This window comes from Haliotis rubra, unplaced genomic scaffold, assembly GCF_003918875.1.
Source record: "Haliotis rubra isolate DU_JTF1 unplaced genomic scaffold, ASM391887v1 Scf395, whole genome shotgun sequence".
NCBI classification, from domain to species: Eukaryota; Metazoa; Mollusca; class Gastropoda; order Lepetellida; family Haliotidae; genus Haliotis; species Haliotis rubra.
In genome coordinates, this window is record NW_025767074.1 from 945825 (window position 1) to 961851 (window position 16027).

The 16027-nt window shown below is 38.7% G+C and overlaps 1 protein-coding gene across 1 annotated transcript; it reads right to left on the minus strand.

The window, feature by feature from the left end:
* Positions 1 to 146: 146 nt before the first annotated feature.
* LOC124286897 (3-ketoacyl-CoA thiolase, mitochondrial-like) lies at positions 147 to 12869 on the minus strand. The gene is made up of 11 exons (XM_046723338.1): positions 12811 to 12869; positions 11667 to 11842; positions 10328 to 10456; positions 8738 to 8854; positions 8034 to 8181; positions 7271 to 7330; positions 6455 to 6567; positions 5695 to 5797; positions 4255 to 4352; positions 1355 to 1509; positions 147 to 565 (listed from the first exon to the last, which is right to left on the minus strand). The coding sequence occupies exons 1-11, from the start codon at positions 12824 to 12826 to the stop codon at positions 484 to 486; spliced, it is 1197 nt and encodes a 398-aa protein (XP_046579294.1). The 5' UTR covers positions 12827 to 12869; the 3' UTR covers positions 147 to 483.
* Positions 12870 to 16027: the final 3158 nt, after the last annotated feature.

Sequence of the window (16027 nt, forward strand, 5' to 3'; positions counted from 1 at the left end):
CCGATATGCGTGATCGAACCCAGGTCTTCAGCGTGATGAGCGAATGCTATAACCAGTAGGCTACCCCATCACCCCTTTCCTTATACTAAGCCTGAAAAGGAGAGTCATTATTCTGCTTAATAAAACTAGAAAAAAGAACAAAAACGGGATATCAAAACAATTTAATAAACAGTGATATAGAAAATGTAGACCATAGATAATTATAGTGTTGCAGCTGGCATGAGGTAAGATTTGTTTCACACTGCCAAGATGATCACTTAGACAACTATTCAGACGCTCATGGGATGTTGTGGTTCTTTACAATGTTTACTTATTAACAAATAACAGATCCATGTACATGTCAACACCAAGGACAAGTCTTATTGATGACAACACATGCTCATAACACAGCATTCACAAATAATTAGATGGTATCAAGGTTTGATATCATTAATATTGTCTCATTCATATGTCCACTTAAAACACGCATGTATCATGATTCTGTTATGCCTTCTCCAAGATGACAGTAATTCCCTGCCCACCTCCAATACAGGCACTTCCTAAAGCAAATCTTGCGTTTTTCCTCCTGAAAGCAAATGAAAAGACTTCTGTTTACCCTAGCATACTTGGCACAACCATGATTCCCTATTTGGTACTCTAATTTACAACTGATACTGCCTTAATGTGATGAAGATTGCTGTGAATAATATGTCATGAACATCAAAGTGTAGACACATGACAGTTTCTTCCATATGTTCCAGATCACCTACTGATCTCTACTGGTTTTATTCTCTACCTTAAACTATGTATGGAAAATCGGATACTGGTACATCCTTAAATCACTGTTTTGGAATTTCCTATCTGGCCCACTGAACATTATGGTAATCTTACATCAATAAAACAACAGTACATAATCATAACTACAATGACATTATGCCACAATCAATGCATGCATTTAAATAAGGGCCATTCAAAAAGCATACTTTTTAACAAACACTTCCACGTCATCAAATGTACATCTTAAATTCTTTGTGAGAGACATAATGCTTTATTGTACAATTCCTCAGTCATATTGTTATGACAAATGTAATCTACACATTTAAAGCCATTTGAGCTTGTCTTGAATAAAACAAGATCAAAATAGGCATCCAATCACCTGTTTATTGAAACAAGCTGTGATATCACGATCATTTGTCATGCATGTCATATTGAAACATAAAATATTTCTCCCTGACATCTTCATTTATTACTTCATTCAAATAAATATACTGAAACTGGCTCGAACAAGGCCAAACTCTAGAATGTAGATCTCGATTCAAGAAAGGGCAGTTTCACTGATCGCTGATTGGGGATGAAAGACAGTAACACAGCTTACCCCAACTCATGTGCAAGGTGAGCTGTTATCCTGGCTCCAGAGGATCCAAGAGGGTGTCCCAAGGATATAGCTCCACCACAAGCATTGGTGATCTCTGGGTTCAAACCCAGCTCTTTTATCACAGCTAAGGACTGGGCAGCAAAGGCTTCATTCACCTGAAACAAACACGGTTTCATACAACTTCATACAAAATTATGGTGTGCCCACATTTGGAAACACAATTCCAAAGTTTTTCATTTCACAAGGGCTGTTTTAAATTTGTTTGAGCGAAACATTTGACTGAGAATACCTTTACCTTGGGGATAAGACAGCACATTAATATTTTGACCAACAACATGCTGAGTGCCTAACTCAATTTTTCGCAAATGTGAAACGTGTGTGTGTGTGGCTGCCTGCACAAATCTGGACTGCAATCTGGTTTCAAGAGCACTTGCAAGCTGAGATAATATTCCAAAGTTTAATAGCAGTACCCTGGTCTGACACAATATACTGACTCTGTACTGTCAAGACCTTGTTTTAATCATCTCAGTGCCATACAGGTTAACAGCCTTTTGGTAAGACATGGCAAGACTGTAATTAGGGTGACCCTACTATCCCAATTTGAGCAACCAATGTTGTAGTGTTTGCTTGAGTCAACACTACACTTGAAATCTCTCACTGTCAAATACTTGAAAACACTCACAAAACCATACCTTCCACAAAAGGCACACACTATCAGTAACCAAAAGGATATACAGTGAAGCCCCGTTAGTCCGGACTCCGATAATCCCGATGTCTCGGCTCCCGGACGATTTTAGCTTGTTACCAATCTATGCCTATTTAATTTGCCTCGATAATCAAGAGATTCGGTTTAGGAACAGGACGGTAAGTAGCTGTAACCAATCAGTAAAATAAACAGTAAATTGCTTCACAGTCCGGACGCTGTAAGTCGTGTTCACGAACCATAACAACACCCCCGGCGATGTTTACTTAACTGGCCAAAAACAATAGAAACTCGGTGTCATGGAGTTGACACCGGAGATGAACTCTTGTTAACTTCTGAGAAATGTCTATTAAGGGTTGTTGTTTTAATTGACATTAAAAGTTCCCGACTGAAGATGCTGTACATTTACGCTTTGATTGACACCACAATACAAAGGCGTGGATGACAAGTGAGCTGTTTTGTGATTGGTTAATGTACTTTGACAGACAGATGTGGTCACGTGGTCTTAAAGTGATTTTGCTTCTCGACAACGCTGCAAGTCACAAGTGTGCTTCGCTAACTTTGCGAAATGTGACCAAATATCACATCTCATATTCAACCGATGGATGCAGGAATAATTCCGACATTCAAGGCATACTACAATAGATCGCTTGTTAGACATTACCTCACCTGTGCTGAGGAAGGACGTGATCAGACACGTCGGATCAACATGTGGATGCCACTCAGTAAAATTATTGATGTGATGAATTCAATGAGGAAGGTTAAACGAACACAAACAACAATGAAAGACCCCTTTTGCTATGACTTTATTATTGTTGTACTTGCTATTCATCGTTTTATAAGCTTTACATTAAATGCTTATTTGTTTTATCCAGATTCGTGTCGTTTTGTAATAGTAAGGGAAGCAACTCTTGCTTGAACTTGGGTCTTGATTCAGTAGTCCGGACTATTCGCAATCCGGACGAATTTGCTGAGAAACGCAACCGTCCGGATTAACGAGGCTTCACTGTATAGGCACTACTGCCTAATTCATGCATTGGTGCTCAAACAATTAATCTGTTTCAAGCCTCTCAATGTTTTGAGCCACCACGCCACAAGTCATATTGTCAAGCCATGTATCAATAATAAAGAGCATATTATGTATCTATGACAATGACTTGACATGGCATGTAAATTCATGGCATATACAGCTTGTGAGACATTTTGTCACGTGTTATTTTGTTCTCAAATAATCCCTTGCATAATGAGATACATCTTCATACACATATGACAAGTGTAAATGTTCAAGTATTATTCATTATAGCTAAAATACATGGAATTATCATGAAACGGCCCTCCTATTATCAGAAATTTGCAGGCCGCTGTAAATGATATTGGACCGCTCAACCTTAACGATGGGCCACTATCAGTTCTGTTGTCAAGTGACGTCATAGTGGGTGCGTGGGCTTACGGTTCATTCGACATTGGCTTTGGACTGGGATATATTCTGGGTCAAACAAGTCAAAGCAACCCGAATTCCCGCTTTAAATAGCGGTAATATTGCCTTTCTTGCTGGTGCTAACCTTAACAATTGCACTATTAACATTGTTCTTGGACCAAAACCGAACACTGGCATAGTTTGACATGTTGCAGGCTATGGTCTTGTCAAAGGCCAAGGTCGAATATCGTCACTTTCTGTTGTGACGTCACTTGAATTGTTCGATGACGTAAATGCATTCGAGCAGTCCACCCCGTCAGAAGTTTGTTCACTGTTTCCTTTTTCTTTTCAACACAAATTCCATACATTTTAGCAATAATAAAGGTAATGCTATTTTTGAGGGCATTATCATTTGCAGAGGCCTCAGTCTTTTTCAACTGACCTCCTTCATCGGGCAGTTAATGGAAGACCTCGGGCTTCTGCAAATGATAATGCCCTCAAAATAGCATTACCCTTATATTGTATTGCATCACAAGATATTATGTCATGCTACTATATTCCCCATGGCAAGAACCAGTAGCATTTTCTGGAATCTGTGTTTCTTGTGCTTATTACCACACTAAATATTGCGGGAACATGATGATAGCCTGTTAACAAATACAGTTTGGACCATATAATCTAGTGATTTTTATGAGAATTGATCCACGCCCATTTTGTATGATTACAAGTGATCAAACAAAGCCCATGAGCAACTGTCATGTCTACAAATTTCAACTTTACCTCTGTGAGATCCATGTCTTTCAATTCCTTCCCTGCAGCCTTGAGAGCTGCCTTAGATGATGGAACAGGACCAATACCCATAATATTGGGGTCACAACCTGCAACATAACTTTTGACCCTCAGATTCAAACTTACGCCATGCATAATCCTTGGTCACAGCTTGAGTTCTTGGGTTTATCATACTGTTGGGAATTGGTCAAAATCTCATAATTGATGATTGGTTCATTAGAACCGATCAATCATCGAAAATAATTGGTTAGCGTCATTTATCAAATTTTCCTGGTTGTTTCTTAATGCACCAAACAAAGAAAAACATGTAGTTCTTTCTGGGTTTTTCTGGCAATTTCTGCATTTGCAAATTTCACATCTTTACAGGATGACTGATATGTTAGGAACATAAATTACCTGGAGTCTTCAAGATAATTTCAATCATGACCTAGTAGTGCTTATGAAATGTAACAGACAAAACCAACCTTGTGAAAAATATTGTTAATGCAAACAAGTGTTTGATTATGAGAAAACATGATCGATTGCTTGTGTTTAGTCATTGCGACCAATCTTCGATTATTTCAATTAATCGGACCACCACTAGTTTATCACATTCTTTAAAACCTTTCTAGTCACGTCAGAGTGGGTCAGTCTGATGTGGACGAAAGACCCAAGTGATGCTGGTCTAAGATGTTTACTACATTGAGGAAACCCATGTGTACAGACTTGATGCTGTGAAACCATGATGTTTGATCAGTGTAAATGATAAAACCCACATCTTTAGGAAATCTTAACACAAGGGATGCAACTGCACATTTCCTTGTTTTATGTGAGAAACACTGCATACTGCAACTTTGCTGAAAACCTACGACATACATCCTTGACATTGCATTCTTGGAACTGGCTTTAAAAGCGTATTCCTATGGCAATGTTATATTAATGGCGAGTAAGTGACGTATAGGTTGAAAGACCAGATTTGCCCTTATTCTGATCCTTTGAGTGCCATACCCTGGAATTGTGGTGTCCTTCAGTGAATGAATAACTGCAACCTACTTCACTTTGCGATTTTCAAAAGTAAAGTTGACATAACTGAAATACTATTAAAAGTGGAATGATGGAAGGAAAAGGCTAAATGTTTGTTGAAAATGAAATCATGTGAACTGAAAGATTTTAAGATTTGAACTAAACAATGCAGTCCGCAATGTTAAAGCTACATAATACAACAGCAGCCAAAGTGACTGCACTAAATAGACAGCTTGATAGCACGAGAAACATCCAACACCATCAATGTACAAAGATGCAGTCAAACAGGTCACACCACCTATATCTGAGTTCTGCTGAAGGTGTACTAGTAATCCAAAACTGAGAGAAGAAGACATTGCCAGTGTACCCGAGATCAGTCCAGTGCAACACTGGCTGTTATCCTGTAAAGTAAAGAGATCAACTGCATACCTGAGATCCCGTAGGACACAAGCCGAGCCAGTGGAGTGAGGTTGTGTTGCTTCACAGCTGCCTCACTTGCCAGGATGAGGGCTGCAGCTCCATCACATACACCCTGTAAGGATCGAAACGAAGTGTAGTTGACAGAAAATGCATAATATAGCTTCTCTAAATATCATATTTATTGTAGCAACAAACTGGTTTGCTTATTTTACCCCATTCAACAATCACGAACTGATTACCGCCTCGTTTTCCATTGACTGCTAGTTTACGTGAACATCACTTTTTAGTAAAATAAAGACAGAGACAATCACAACAAACTATGATGTGAATGATGTCCTCAAAGAAACATGCATGCGAATTGCTACATTGTCTAACTGGCAAAGGAGATGTTTTCTGGGCCCAAATGCATTTTCAGTAACATTTCCGGAGATAGTTCAGTGCAAAAGCCAAAATTCCATTTCAGTACATAAAATTATTAAGACTAGCCATCTTCAGTTTTGATTGTTAGGATATAAGGAGTGAGGGAGTAAGTTTTTCCCCGCTGTTTTGATTGCTTTAGCAATTTTTCAGCAATATCACAGCAAGGGATACCACAAACAGGCTTCATACTTTGGTACCTATGTGTGGAATCAAACCCAGGAGTTTGATTTGACGAATGAACACTTTAACCACTCGGCCACCCCACTGCCAGTTTATGATATGAGGAGAACCAATCTTTCATTCATTGAATTCTAAAGAAAGTACAATGAATTTGCTTCATTTAACTCACAGATGCATTTCCTGCAGTAACTGTGCCATTTTTCTTGAAAACAGGAGGTAGTTTAGCCAGTGCTTCTGGACTCACAAGCCGGGGGTGTTCATCTCGCTCAAACACCTCCTCACCTGTAAAGGTGAGAAGAAAAGTAATCTCACAGACAAACACTGTCTAAGATTTTTCAGACTAAATTTCAAACAAAAGGCAAAGTTTTAGATAAATTGTCAATTTGTCTAGAATCAGTATGGTACTTGTCTCAGTTACAAAAACAAACATTTAAGTGTGCTTGAAATAACAAACATTTTTTCTCCAATCTGTAGTTTAATATTTTCCTATCATGAGCGTGTCAGACACAGTGACTCATTGTGAGAAGGGTAGTTTCACACAGCTTCAGCAATATTTCTATTATTATAGGATATTCACATAGCGCACATATCCACGCAACGATTACATGCTCAAGGATCTGGTACTTTTTCCCCTCGATCATTGGATGTCAATCTCAACGGTACATCTTATTATCAATCTCAACTCCCTGGGGATCATACAACTCTTGCAGCCACTAGGCACAATATTCAACCAATATCAGGGTGGTGACACCAGAATGGTCTTAAGCCATTGTAAATTCACTCACTAGGAAAACTTAGAGTGATATATTTCACCAAAATGCTACCTCAGCATACCTTTATTATTGTGAAACATCAGTAATGAAACCTGAACTATTTTAAACAATATGGCGTAGGTAATATGATCTGTGCACCCTTGTGAAGTGCATTCCTTTATACACTGAAAACTGCAACAAGTGTTTGCAATGATCTGTCACCAAGTAATCACCTTTCTTTCCTTTAACTTTCATTGGAACAACTTCAGCCTTGAATGCTCCTTCTTCAAAAGCTGAAAGAATCATCACATCAGTTGTAAAGCTGAGTAGCGCCACTTACACGGCTCCGGCAGATGACATTTCATTACACCTGTATAAACAAGGGGACCTGGAACCTGTCTTTACCATTACCTAAGTCAGGTTAAAAAAACCTTCAGAAATTATGACTATGATCAGGTATGTTGATGTAAATTTGTTGAAAATGGCATTTGGTAAGGTTTCACGGTAAATTCTATAATACCTAAGGGACCATTCATAATTTATGGCTAGGGATGTGTGGTGGTGATTTTTGTACAATGATACAATTTTTGTATAATGTGCCCCACCCATTAAAAATTCATGCACAAAGTTAGTGACAACCCACCCACCCCTGCCATGTCATGTACAAAATATATGACAGCCCCTTGTACATGTGTCCAAAACTGAAGATCCCCCTACCTTCCCAAAACAAAATGGGTGACTGCCCCATAAATCATGATCACCCCCTCCAGCCATAAATTATGAACGGCCCTAATCAATAAAAAGAATAAAAAGAAGATGTAACCCAGAAAAAATCTCTATGTTCACCTAATCACATGATTTCAAAAGGGCTAGTTCTAAGGGATGTGAGCATGTCAGAAGAGCTCTCAAAACTATTTTTCAAAGCATTTCATAAATTTGAAATTACACACTACAAATGCTCAAAATGACACCTCCTCATGAAATTCCAGCACCCACCCTTCTGCCAGCGTGTTTGTGAGGCGAGAGCGAAGTTGTCACATTCCTCCCTTGAGATGTTGTACTTGACTGCCAGGTTCTCAGCGGTGATGCCCATGGGTGTCTTGATGTGCATGTCAGTCAGGCCTGCCCACAGCGTGTCCTCCAACTGAGAAAAACAGAATCTTCTCATGAGACAGTGAGTGTGTGAGTTTAGTTTTACGCCGCACTCAGCAATATTCAAGCTATAAGGCGGCAGTCTCTTAATAATCGAATCTGGACCAGACAATCCAGTGATTGACAGCATGTGCATCAATCTACGCAGTTGGGATACAATGACATGTGTCAATCGAGTCAGCGAGTCTGGCCACCCTATTTTGTTAGTCGCTTCTTACGACAAGCATGGGTTACTGAAGATCAGTTTTAACCTGAATCTTCACAGGTTCTCATGAGACACACCAACTTGAATTTATGGTTGATTTCTTCTGCAATATGCCATGATGCAAACTTGAGGAAATATACTTCAATTGGGGAATATTTCCCCCTAAGGCTATTCATTAATAATCAATAATTTGATTTTAACACATCATGGGCCAGGTTTGTTGGTAATAAAACTGGCCTAAAAGTGCCCAAAATTCAAACTATGTGCCTGATGATAACAGACACTCAAACATGCTTGGCTGAGTTCTACTGGAACACTGGTAGGATTAGATTGTACTCCTCACCTTGATGTCGGATCCAAGTCGAGTCCCTAAGCGGATGTTACGTACAGCGTATGGAGCCTGAGTCATGTTCTCAGATCCTCCGACCAGCACAATGCTGCTCTCTCCAAGCTCAATCTCCTGTACAGACAAACAATGTGACATCACTGACCTAAGCTAAAACCACATATATACATACAGTTTCCCCAGAAATTATTGAGAAATCTTTGTTTCCTAACACTGATAATAGAATTCTAAAATAAGTGTTACATTATGTAGTAAGGTACACAATATGGGAGGCAACTCTTGTTGGCTTAAGAATGAACCGTACTACATCAAGAGTTATCTCCCCTGGTGTAGCAGACAGCTTCCTTTGTTGACACGGCAGATTTGACAGCAGAAGAGAAAAGAAAGCTGGTTCTAAATAATTTTGAAAGGGGTGTGACTAATGCAAAAGAGTTAGATGACAGTATACAGAATACAGAACTTTGAAGAACATTCAGTGAGGCGTTCGGATTGAGCACAAGACAGAAGGCCAAGGAAGTCTAGTCCTACAGATCGCCAGCGACTTGGTCTGATTGTGAGTAGGGGAAAATGGAAAAGCGTTGAGAATATCAGAAATGAAATGATTAATCGAGGAAGTCCTCAGGTATGTAATGAAACCCTTAGACAAGAATTGCAAAGATTAACTGGGTGAAAAAGCACGGAATTCCCTTTTAAACAGGTGTTGGCCCATGAAATTCAAGATTGGGATGATGTTTACTTTTCTGATGAAAGTTCTGTCTGGCTTTTTCCAAACTGTGTGAAAATTTGGACAAAATATATTGCGAAGCCTATCAACCTAGGCCCAAAACATAGCCAGAAATTTCACATGTGGGGTGGGATATCATCACGTCCAGTGACACCGTTGAGTATTTTCACTGGAAATTTGACGAAGGAACGATATGTTGACATTTTAAATGATCACCTCCTTCCAATGGCCAGTACACTGTATGAAGATAATTGGATTTTCCAGCATGTTAACGACCCAAAACACACTGCGGCTTCACAAAACAGTGGTTGTCGGACGAAAATGAAGCACTAAATGAGTGAGTGAGTGAGTTAAGATTTAAAGTCACATCGGCAATATTTCAGCCATATCGTGACTAAAACTAGTTCTAAATGCATAATACATACATATAATATATAAAACCCTGTCAACGAAGGACAGTAAAACATCTAGATTATCACAGATTGAGTTAAAACTAGCTAGCATATATCTTTAAAAGTAGAAAATTATTTCTGGACAATACAATGTAAAAGTGGGCAAAAGATCACCAACAACTGAAGGTAGATCACCATAATAGGAACCATGGGGACTTATAACACCACCACCTTTTACCTGAAAACTTAATCTTAATGCTTAATATCTTTGAAATATATTTTCTGAAAAACATACATAATACAGACCACAAGCTGAACATCTTTAATTATAACCAGGTCAGAACCCTATTCCACAAAGCAATTTTGGGGGAGTTACGATCGCATTAGCTTAAGATCATTTAGTGGAATGGAGCCAGAAGGATATCATAATTGTCTCCCCTAAGGAATGAAATCATACAGGTGCCACTGTACCTGAGCTCCATTAACGACAGCCTGGAAACCAGATCCACAGAGTCTGTTGACAGTCAAGGCAGGCACTTCAGTGGGAACACCAACTCGCAGACCAATGTGACGGGCGATATATGCTGCATCTGCTGAAGACTAACCAAATCACAAAGTGTCATTAATTCAGGTGAGGTGAGGTGAAATTGGGTTTAACGTCGTGCTTGAGAATATTTCGCTCATAAGACGACGTGTAACGGTGTGTATGTGTATGTGCGGCTGCTTGTACTAGACCAGACTGAAGCTGGTTTTATAGTGCTAGCCCACTCAGATACCATGCCGCAGTGAAGCATGAATACCCCACTCAGACACATTATACTGACTCTGAGCCGACCAGTCCTTGTACCCATTAATGCCGAGCATCAGGCAGGGACCAACAAGTACCATATTTTAAAGTCTTTTGGTATGACGCGGTCAGGGATCCAACCCGCGACCTTCCGCTCTCCGGGCGAACCTCTAACCACTACACCACGGAGGCGGTCTTCATTAATTCAGAGTACATTATGTATTACAGTATATCGTGTACGTCATCAAGTAATCCAAGTAAGGAAAGAAGGATACTGAGTGAATTTTTATAAATATTGATCACATCATAACAAGTGTATCAAAATATTGATCATATCATGTATAATGTGTATCAAGATATGTATCAAGATATTCACCATATTCTAACCAGAAGAGCTTGATATTGATCATAACCAGAATTTTGAGATACTGATCATATCCATCCTCGATAATCTCCAGGGTATACATTCGGAAAAAACTCCACTATACCCTGGATGCATCTACAGCAATAATTTTATTACCTCCCTTTGCTGGATCTTTATCCCATCAGGGGTCTACGCTGGGAAGTTGAGCGTACCAATCACAAGGCTTCTATCATAACTCAGTTTCACTTGTTTTATCTAACCGATTAAAATTAGCAACACTCCGAAAGGGGTAGGAGTTCTTGCATATATTTTTTGAAGGTTTCAGGCCTGTCAATTTGTCTGCATGATTTTTGCCCTAAATCTGAGTCTCACAGCGAGCAAACCGTCTAGGCTTGTTGAAAGCTTTGTTGAAAGCTTTGTTGACATGGGCAACCTCATTGTAACAGCTTATCTGATTGGCTACTGTGAGAATGCAGAGCCAGTAAAGGGAGGTAATAAAATTATCGGTCGTAGATGCATCCAAGGTACGAGTGGAGATTTATCATATCATGGCGATCTGTACTGATGCACCGCTATTAATAATCCTTTGAGATGAACAACCCATCATCGGCTTGGTTGCTGAAACAGCCTATAAAATATGGTTTTCTTTATTATTTTACCTGAATAACATTTCCAAAAGTAATGGAGTTGATAAGTTCAGGTTTGACTCCTCCGGCTGCCAGAGCTCCCTGAGCTGCTATTGTGCCAAGGTCGGTCGCTGTGAAGTCCTTCAGTTTCCCTCCATATGTTCCAAATGCTGTTCTCCTTGCAGCAACAATGAACACACCTGACACACCTGTAAATGTAACATATAGACACTAGTATTGTAGGATGGGGACATGTCACCCATTAGTACCTCCAAACCTCCCAAAATGTTTGTCGTCCTGTTTTCAAGATATCAACAAAAACAAATACATTGCATCAGATATTTGTCACCAGGAAATCACCTAAATATATCAATCATACTGAAAAGTATTTAATTAATATCATGTATGTCAGCTTTATATGGGAGCAAGTGACATGACAAATTCTGAAATGGCGATAACTGTTACAGTTAGTTGTGAGAAAAGACCCATTTGTACTGCCATGATTCACTTACGCCGCATTATATAAAAACATGATCGACAGCAGTGAATGGGCTGGACACACCGGTCAATAGCTAATTAAGTATCATAATTAATTCTGTTTCATTAATTCAACGAACGACGGAATAATTTTGTAAATGCCACTAAAATATGGCGATAACTGTTCGGCAGCCAGTAGTGGTTCCTAATATTCCCTAACCCAATCATTGCATCCAAAGGAAAAGGACTTGGTGAACAATAGTTCATATGAATAAACTCGTATTCCAGCCAAGGCCTACATCGAGCACACCTTCCTTGGTATAATGCAAAGTCGTCTAGTTATATGCTGGACTAGGTGACCAAGTGTGACAAAATGTCCACACTACATTTTACGAATTTTTTGCCTATAACAGAGGACAAAGAGTACAGAGCAAATAGAGCGTGCACGAAGTGCTGTCGATAGGGTTGTACTCATACTGACATTGTCGACTGACAGCCGAAGTGCAAAGTCCAACCTGCAGGAACGTCAGTCTTCAATTTTTATTTACAGGTGACAGCAATCAAACTATTTAATTTAATTCAAAGAAAGGTTGTAACACTTCAAATAGAGTACTGGAAGTTAAAAGAAAGCATCTGTATAAGTGGCATGTCATCAATGAAATGCTCGAATGTCAAGAGCATTAGTTTCGTGCGAGCTTACCTCTGGACACCGCCATGATGAACTTTGAACCCCAAGATTGTTCAACGGAGTTGTGTCCCTTTGCAAACCTGATCGCCGGGCGATAGTGTTGAGTTCGAGTTTAGTGCAGCAGGGGAACAGGTAAAAATGGCCACACAATATAAATGGCCACACTGACCCTAGTCAAAATGGCAACACACAAAACAAAAGTAAAAATCGCCACAACCCCTAGTCAAAATGGCCATACCAAAAAGTCAAAATGGCCATGGAAAAAGTCAAAATGGACATACATTTTTTCAAATTAATGAGTCTTGTTCTTGAATTGGTTTCTTAAAGGGCACATGCAACGTAAAACCAGGGATACTCTACAACAGGGATAGGTCACTCGCTTGCTTTCTTTACCATTTGTACTAATTAACGTGTGCCTCGTCATGCTCCAACGCACACAGTGACTTGGTTCGGTCCCAGCGCAACTTCGGCTGCGTTTAACAGTACTTCAGCCAGTGTATTGTATAGGTCGGAATTTTACAATGAATGAATGAATGAATGAATTAAGAGCAAGAATTTTATGTGAATGAATGAAAGAAATTAAGAAAAAGAACAAAAGAAAAAGAACATATGTGAATGAAAGAATAAATGATACACCACGGCCATCCCTCCCCAAACATGTTAAAGAACGCAAAACTATCGGTAGAACACATGTTAACATCAGCTGTCCTTTTTATAAAAAATCTACTTTGAGACATTTTTTTACATTAGTAACTAATTCAGATATCTTATTGCATGTGTGGAATGACATGGGCATTGACAGAATGTTAACTGACACTGTCACAGACCCCTCAAGAACAGAAAGTTTAGAACTATCACAAAGCCTTGCAAACACCTTTCCAGTTTTGTCACATACTAAGATCAACAAGAAAGAAAGAAGTTTTAGAACTATAACACTCAAGCATCACAAGCACCAATGGCGTATCAGAACAGATCGGCGATATGTCATATTTTTTAACACACTTCAAATACACACTAACAAAAAAAAAAAAAATAAAACTATCACTATTACTTGCAAAAAACTTTCACCTGATGGTATATTCCCCTCATAAAAATTAAAGGTGTATGTGAAAGATGTTTTAGAACAATAACTAGAAACACTCAAACAACGCCCTGTAGTATTTCAATGGCAGATCGGCGATATGTCATATTTTTCACACACCTCAAATACACACTAACATTTTTTTAAAAATTATAAAACTATTACTATTACTTGCAAACACCTTTCACCTGATGGTATATTCCCCTCATAAAAATTGAAGGTGTATGTGAAAGATGTTTTTGAACACTAACTAGAAACACTCAAACAACGCCCTGTAGTATTTCAATGGCAGATCGGCGATATGTCATATTTTTTACACACCTCAAATACACTAACAATTTTTAAAATTATAAAACTATCACTATTACTTGCAAACACCTTTCACCTGATGGTATATTCCCTCATAAAAATTGAAGGTGTATGTGAAAGATGTTTTTGAACACTAACTAGAAACACTCAAACAACGCCCTGTAGTATTTCAATGGCAGATCGGCGATATGTCATATTTTCACACACCTCAAATACACCCTAACAGGCGTTATAAAAATATCACTATTTACTTGCAAACACCTTTTAACAAAAGGTATATTTCCCTTCTAAAAATTAAACGAATATGTGAAAGAAGTTTTTAGCGATATAAGTTAGTCTTTCTTCGCTGTGTACTGAGAATTGAAGCCAGTGAGCTACAACATGCCCACTTGAAACTTTACTTTCAAAGTTACTGTATTATACTGACACTAATAACAAGTATTTGACTTAAAATGAAGTGACAGAATAGGTAACTAATCTTCTACATGTAGGTTTTCAGTTGTCACAACACTCAGCGTATGTAATCAGCTGTTGAAAATAAACCGGGCTCAATCTTAAAAACTACGCTTCCGCCATATTGGCTGCACTGGTCACGTGACGAGCGGAGGCATAGCTTAGGAGCTTTCCGAGGAGTGACCACTCCCCCTTATAGTCTCCCTGGTAAAACACAACTTTGCAGATTCTGATACCTTTCGGTATGGACTTACCGAAACAAATCGTCAAAAATGCAAATTCAACCTATAAAGTTGAAAAATAACGCGATGAAAAAAACCTCAATGTCTTGTTTTATTGACACCTGTGTGTCTGCCTGCCTGTCTGCTAATGACAATATTTAATACACAGCTGCTATCACTGACCACATGCAATTTGAACTTAACACCAATCAGGCTATACACCATAAACAAAATGCATTGATTTATGGCCCGAGTTCGGTCTCTGTCACATTATGTAATTACACAGACAGGCAGGTGTGATACTTGAACACATGACATTTTATGATGTCTGTTGATTGTAAAATGTTATACACCAAAAATGAGCATGTATTTACAAAACCCAACATATCTATATATACACACAGAATGAGCCGTGAGGGCATCTGCTAATGAACCAGCCCTTACACTTGAGTGCACACCCACCCGCTCTGACTGGGTTCGGTATCCCGGCTGCTTCGTTTCTTGGGAAGTAAACCCAAGTACACAATATTGCACTTTTGATTTGCGATTGTACGCTTATAATTTTGTTTATATGTTTTTTCATAACCAGCAATGTATATTATATGTCATGAATAAGTGATAATTGTGTTTTAATTATGTTTGATTTTTTGGTTGCATGTGACCTTTAACTTTGAGATTGTTACTTATCTAATATTTTGAGATGGTTCTTTTGTCCTGTACTTTGAGTGGTTTTCTTATGTAATACTTTGAGCTGTTTAGTTACTCTCGCAATGTTTTCTTAGTCAATACTTTTAGATGTGAATTTCAAAACCTTATGATCAGTGGGTAGTGTTTTGATAACATGACAATAAGTGACCAGGACACCTTTACTGAGGGCTCTTCACCACACTCCCATCCCATAGAGCCGGGTAAACTTCAGGAGGCACAAGTGAAGATGAAGGTAAGATGCAAAAATGACCACTTATCCTTTAGTTGGCTCGTTAATTACTAATCAACATGTCATTACATACATTATGTAACCTTAATTAAGATGTGAATCCAGAAGTGCCTTGTTAACTAATTAAGCCGTAATTGATCAATTAATCGTTAATCTCTGTGTTTATTGCAATTTTTCTTATACTTTTCGGGTCATCTTCATGTGAGGTCTGGGGTTTTGAAAATACTT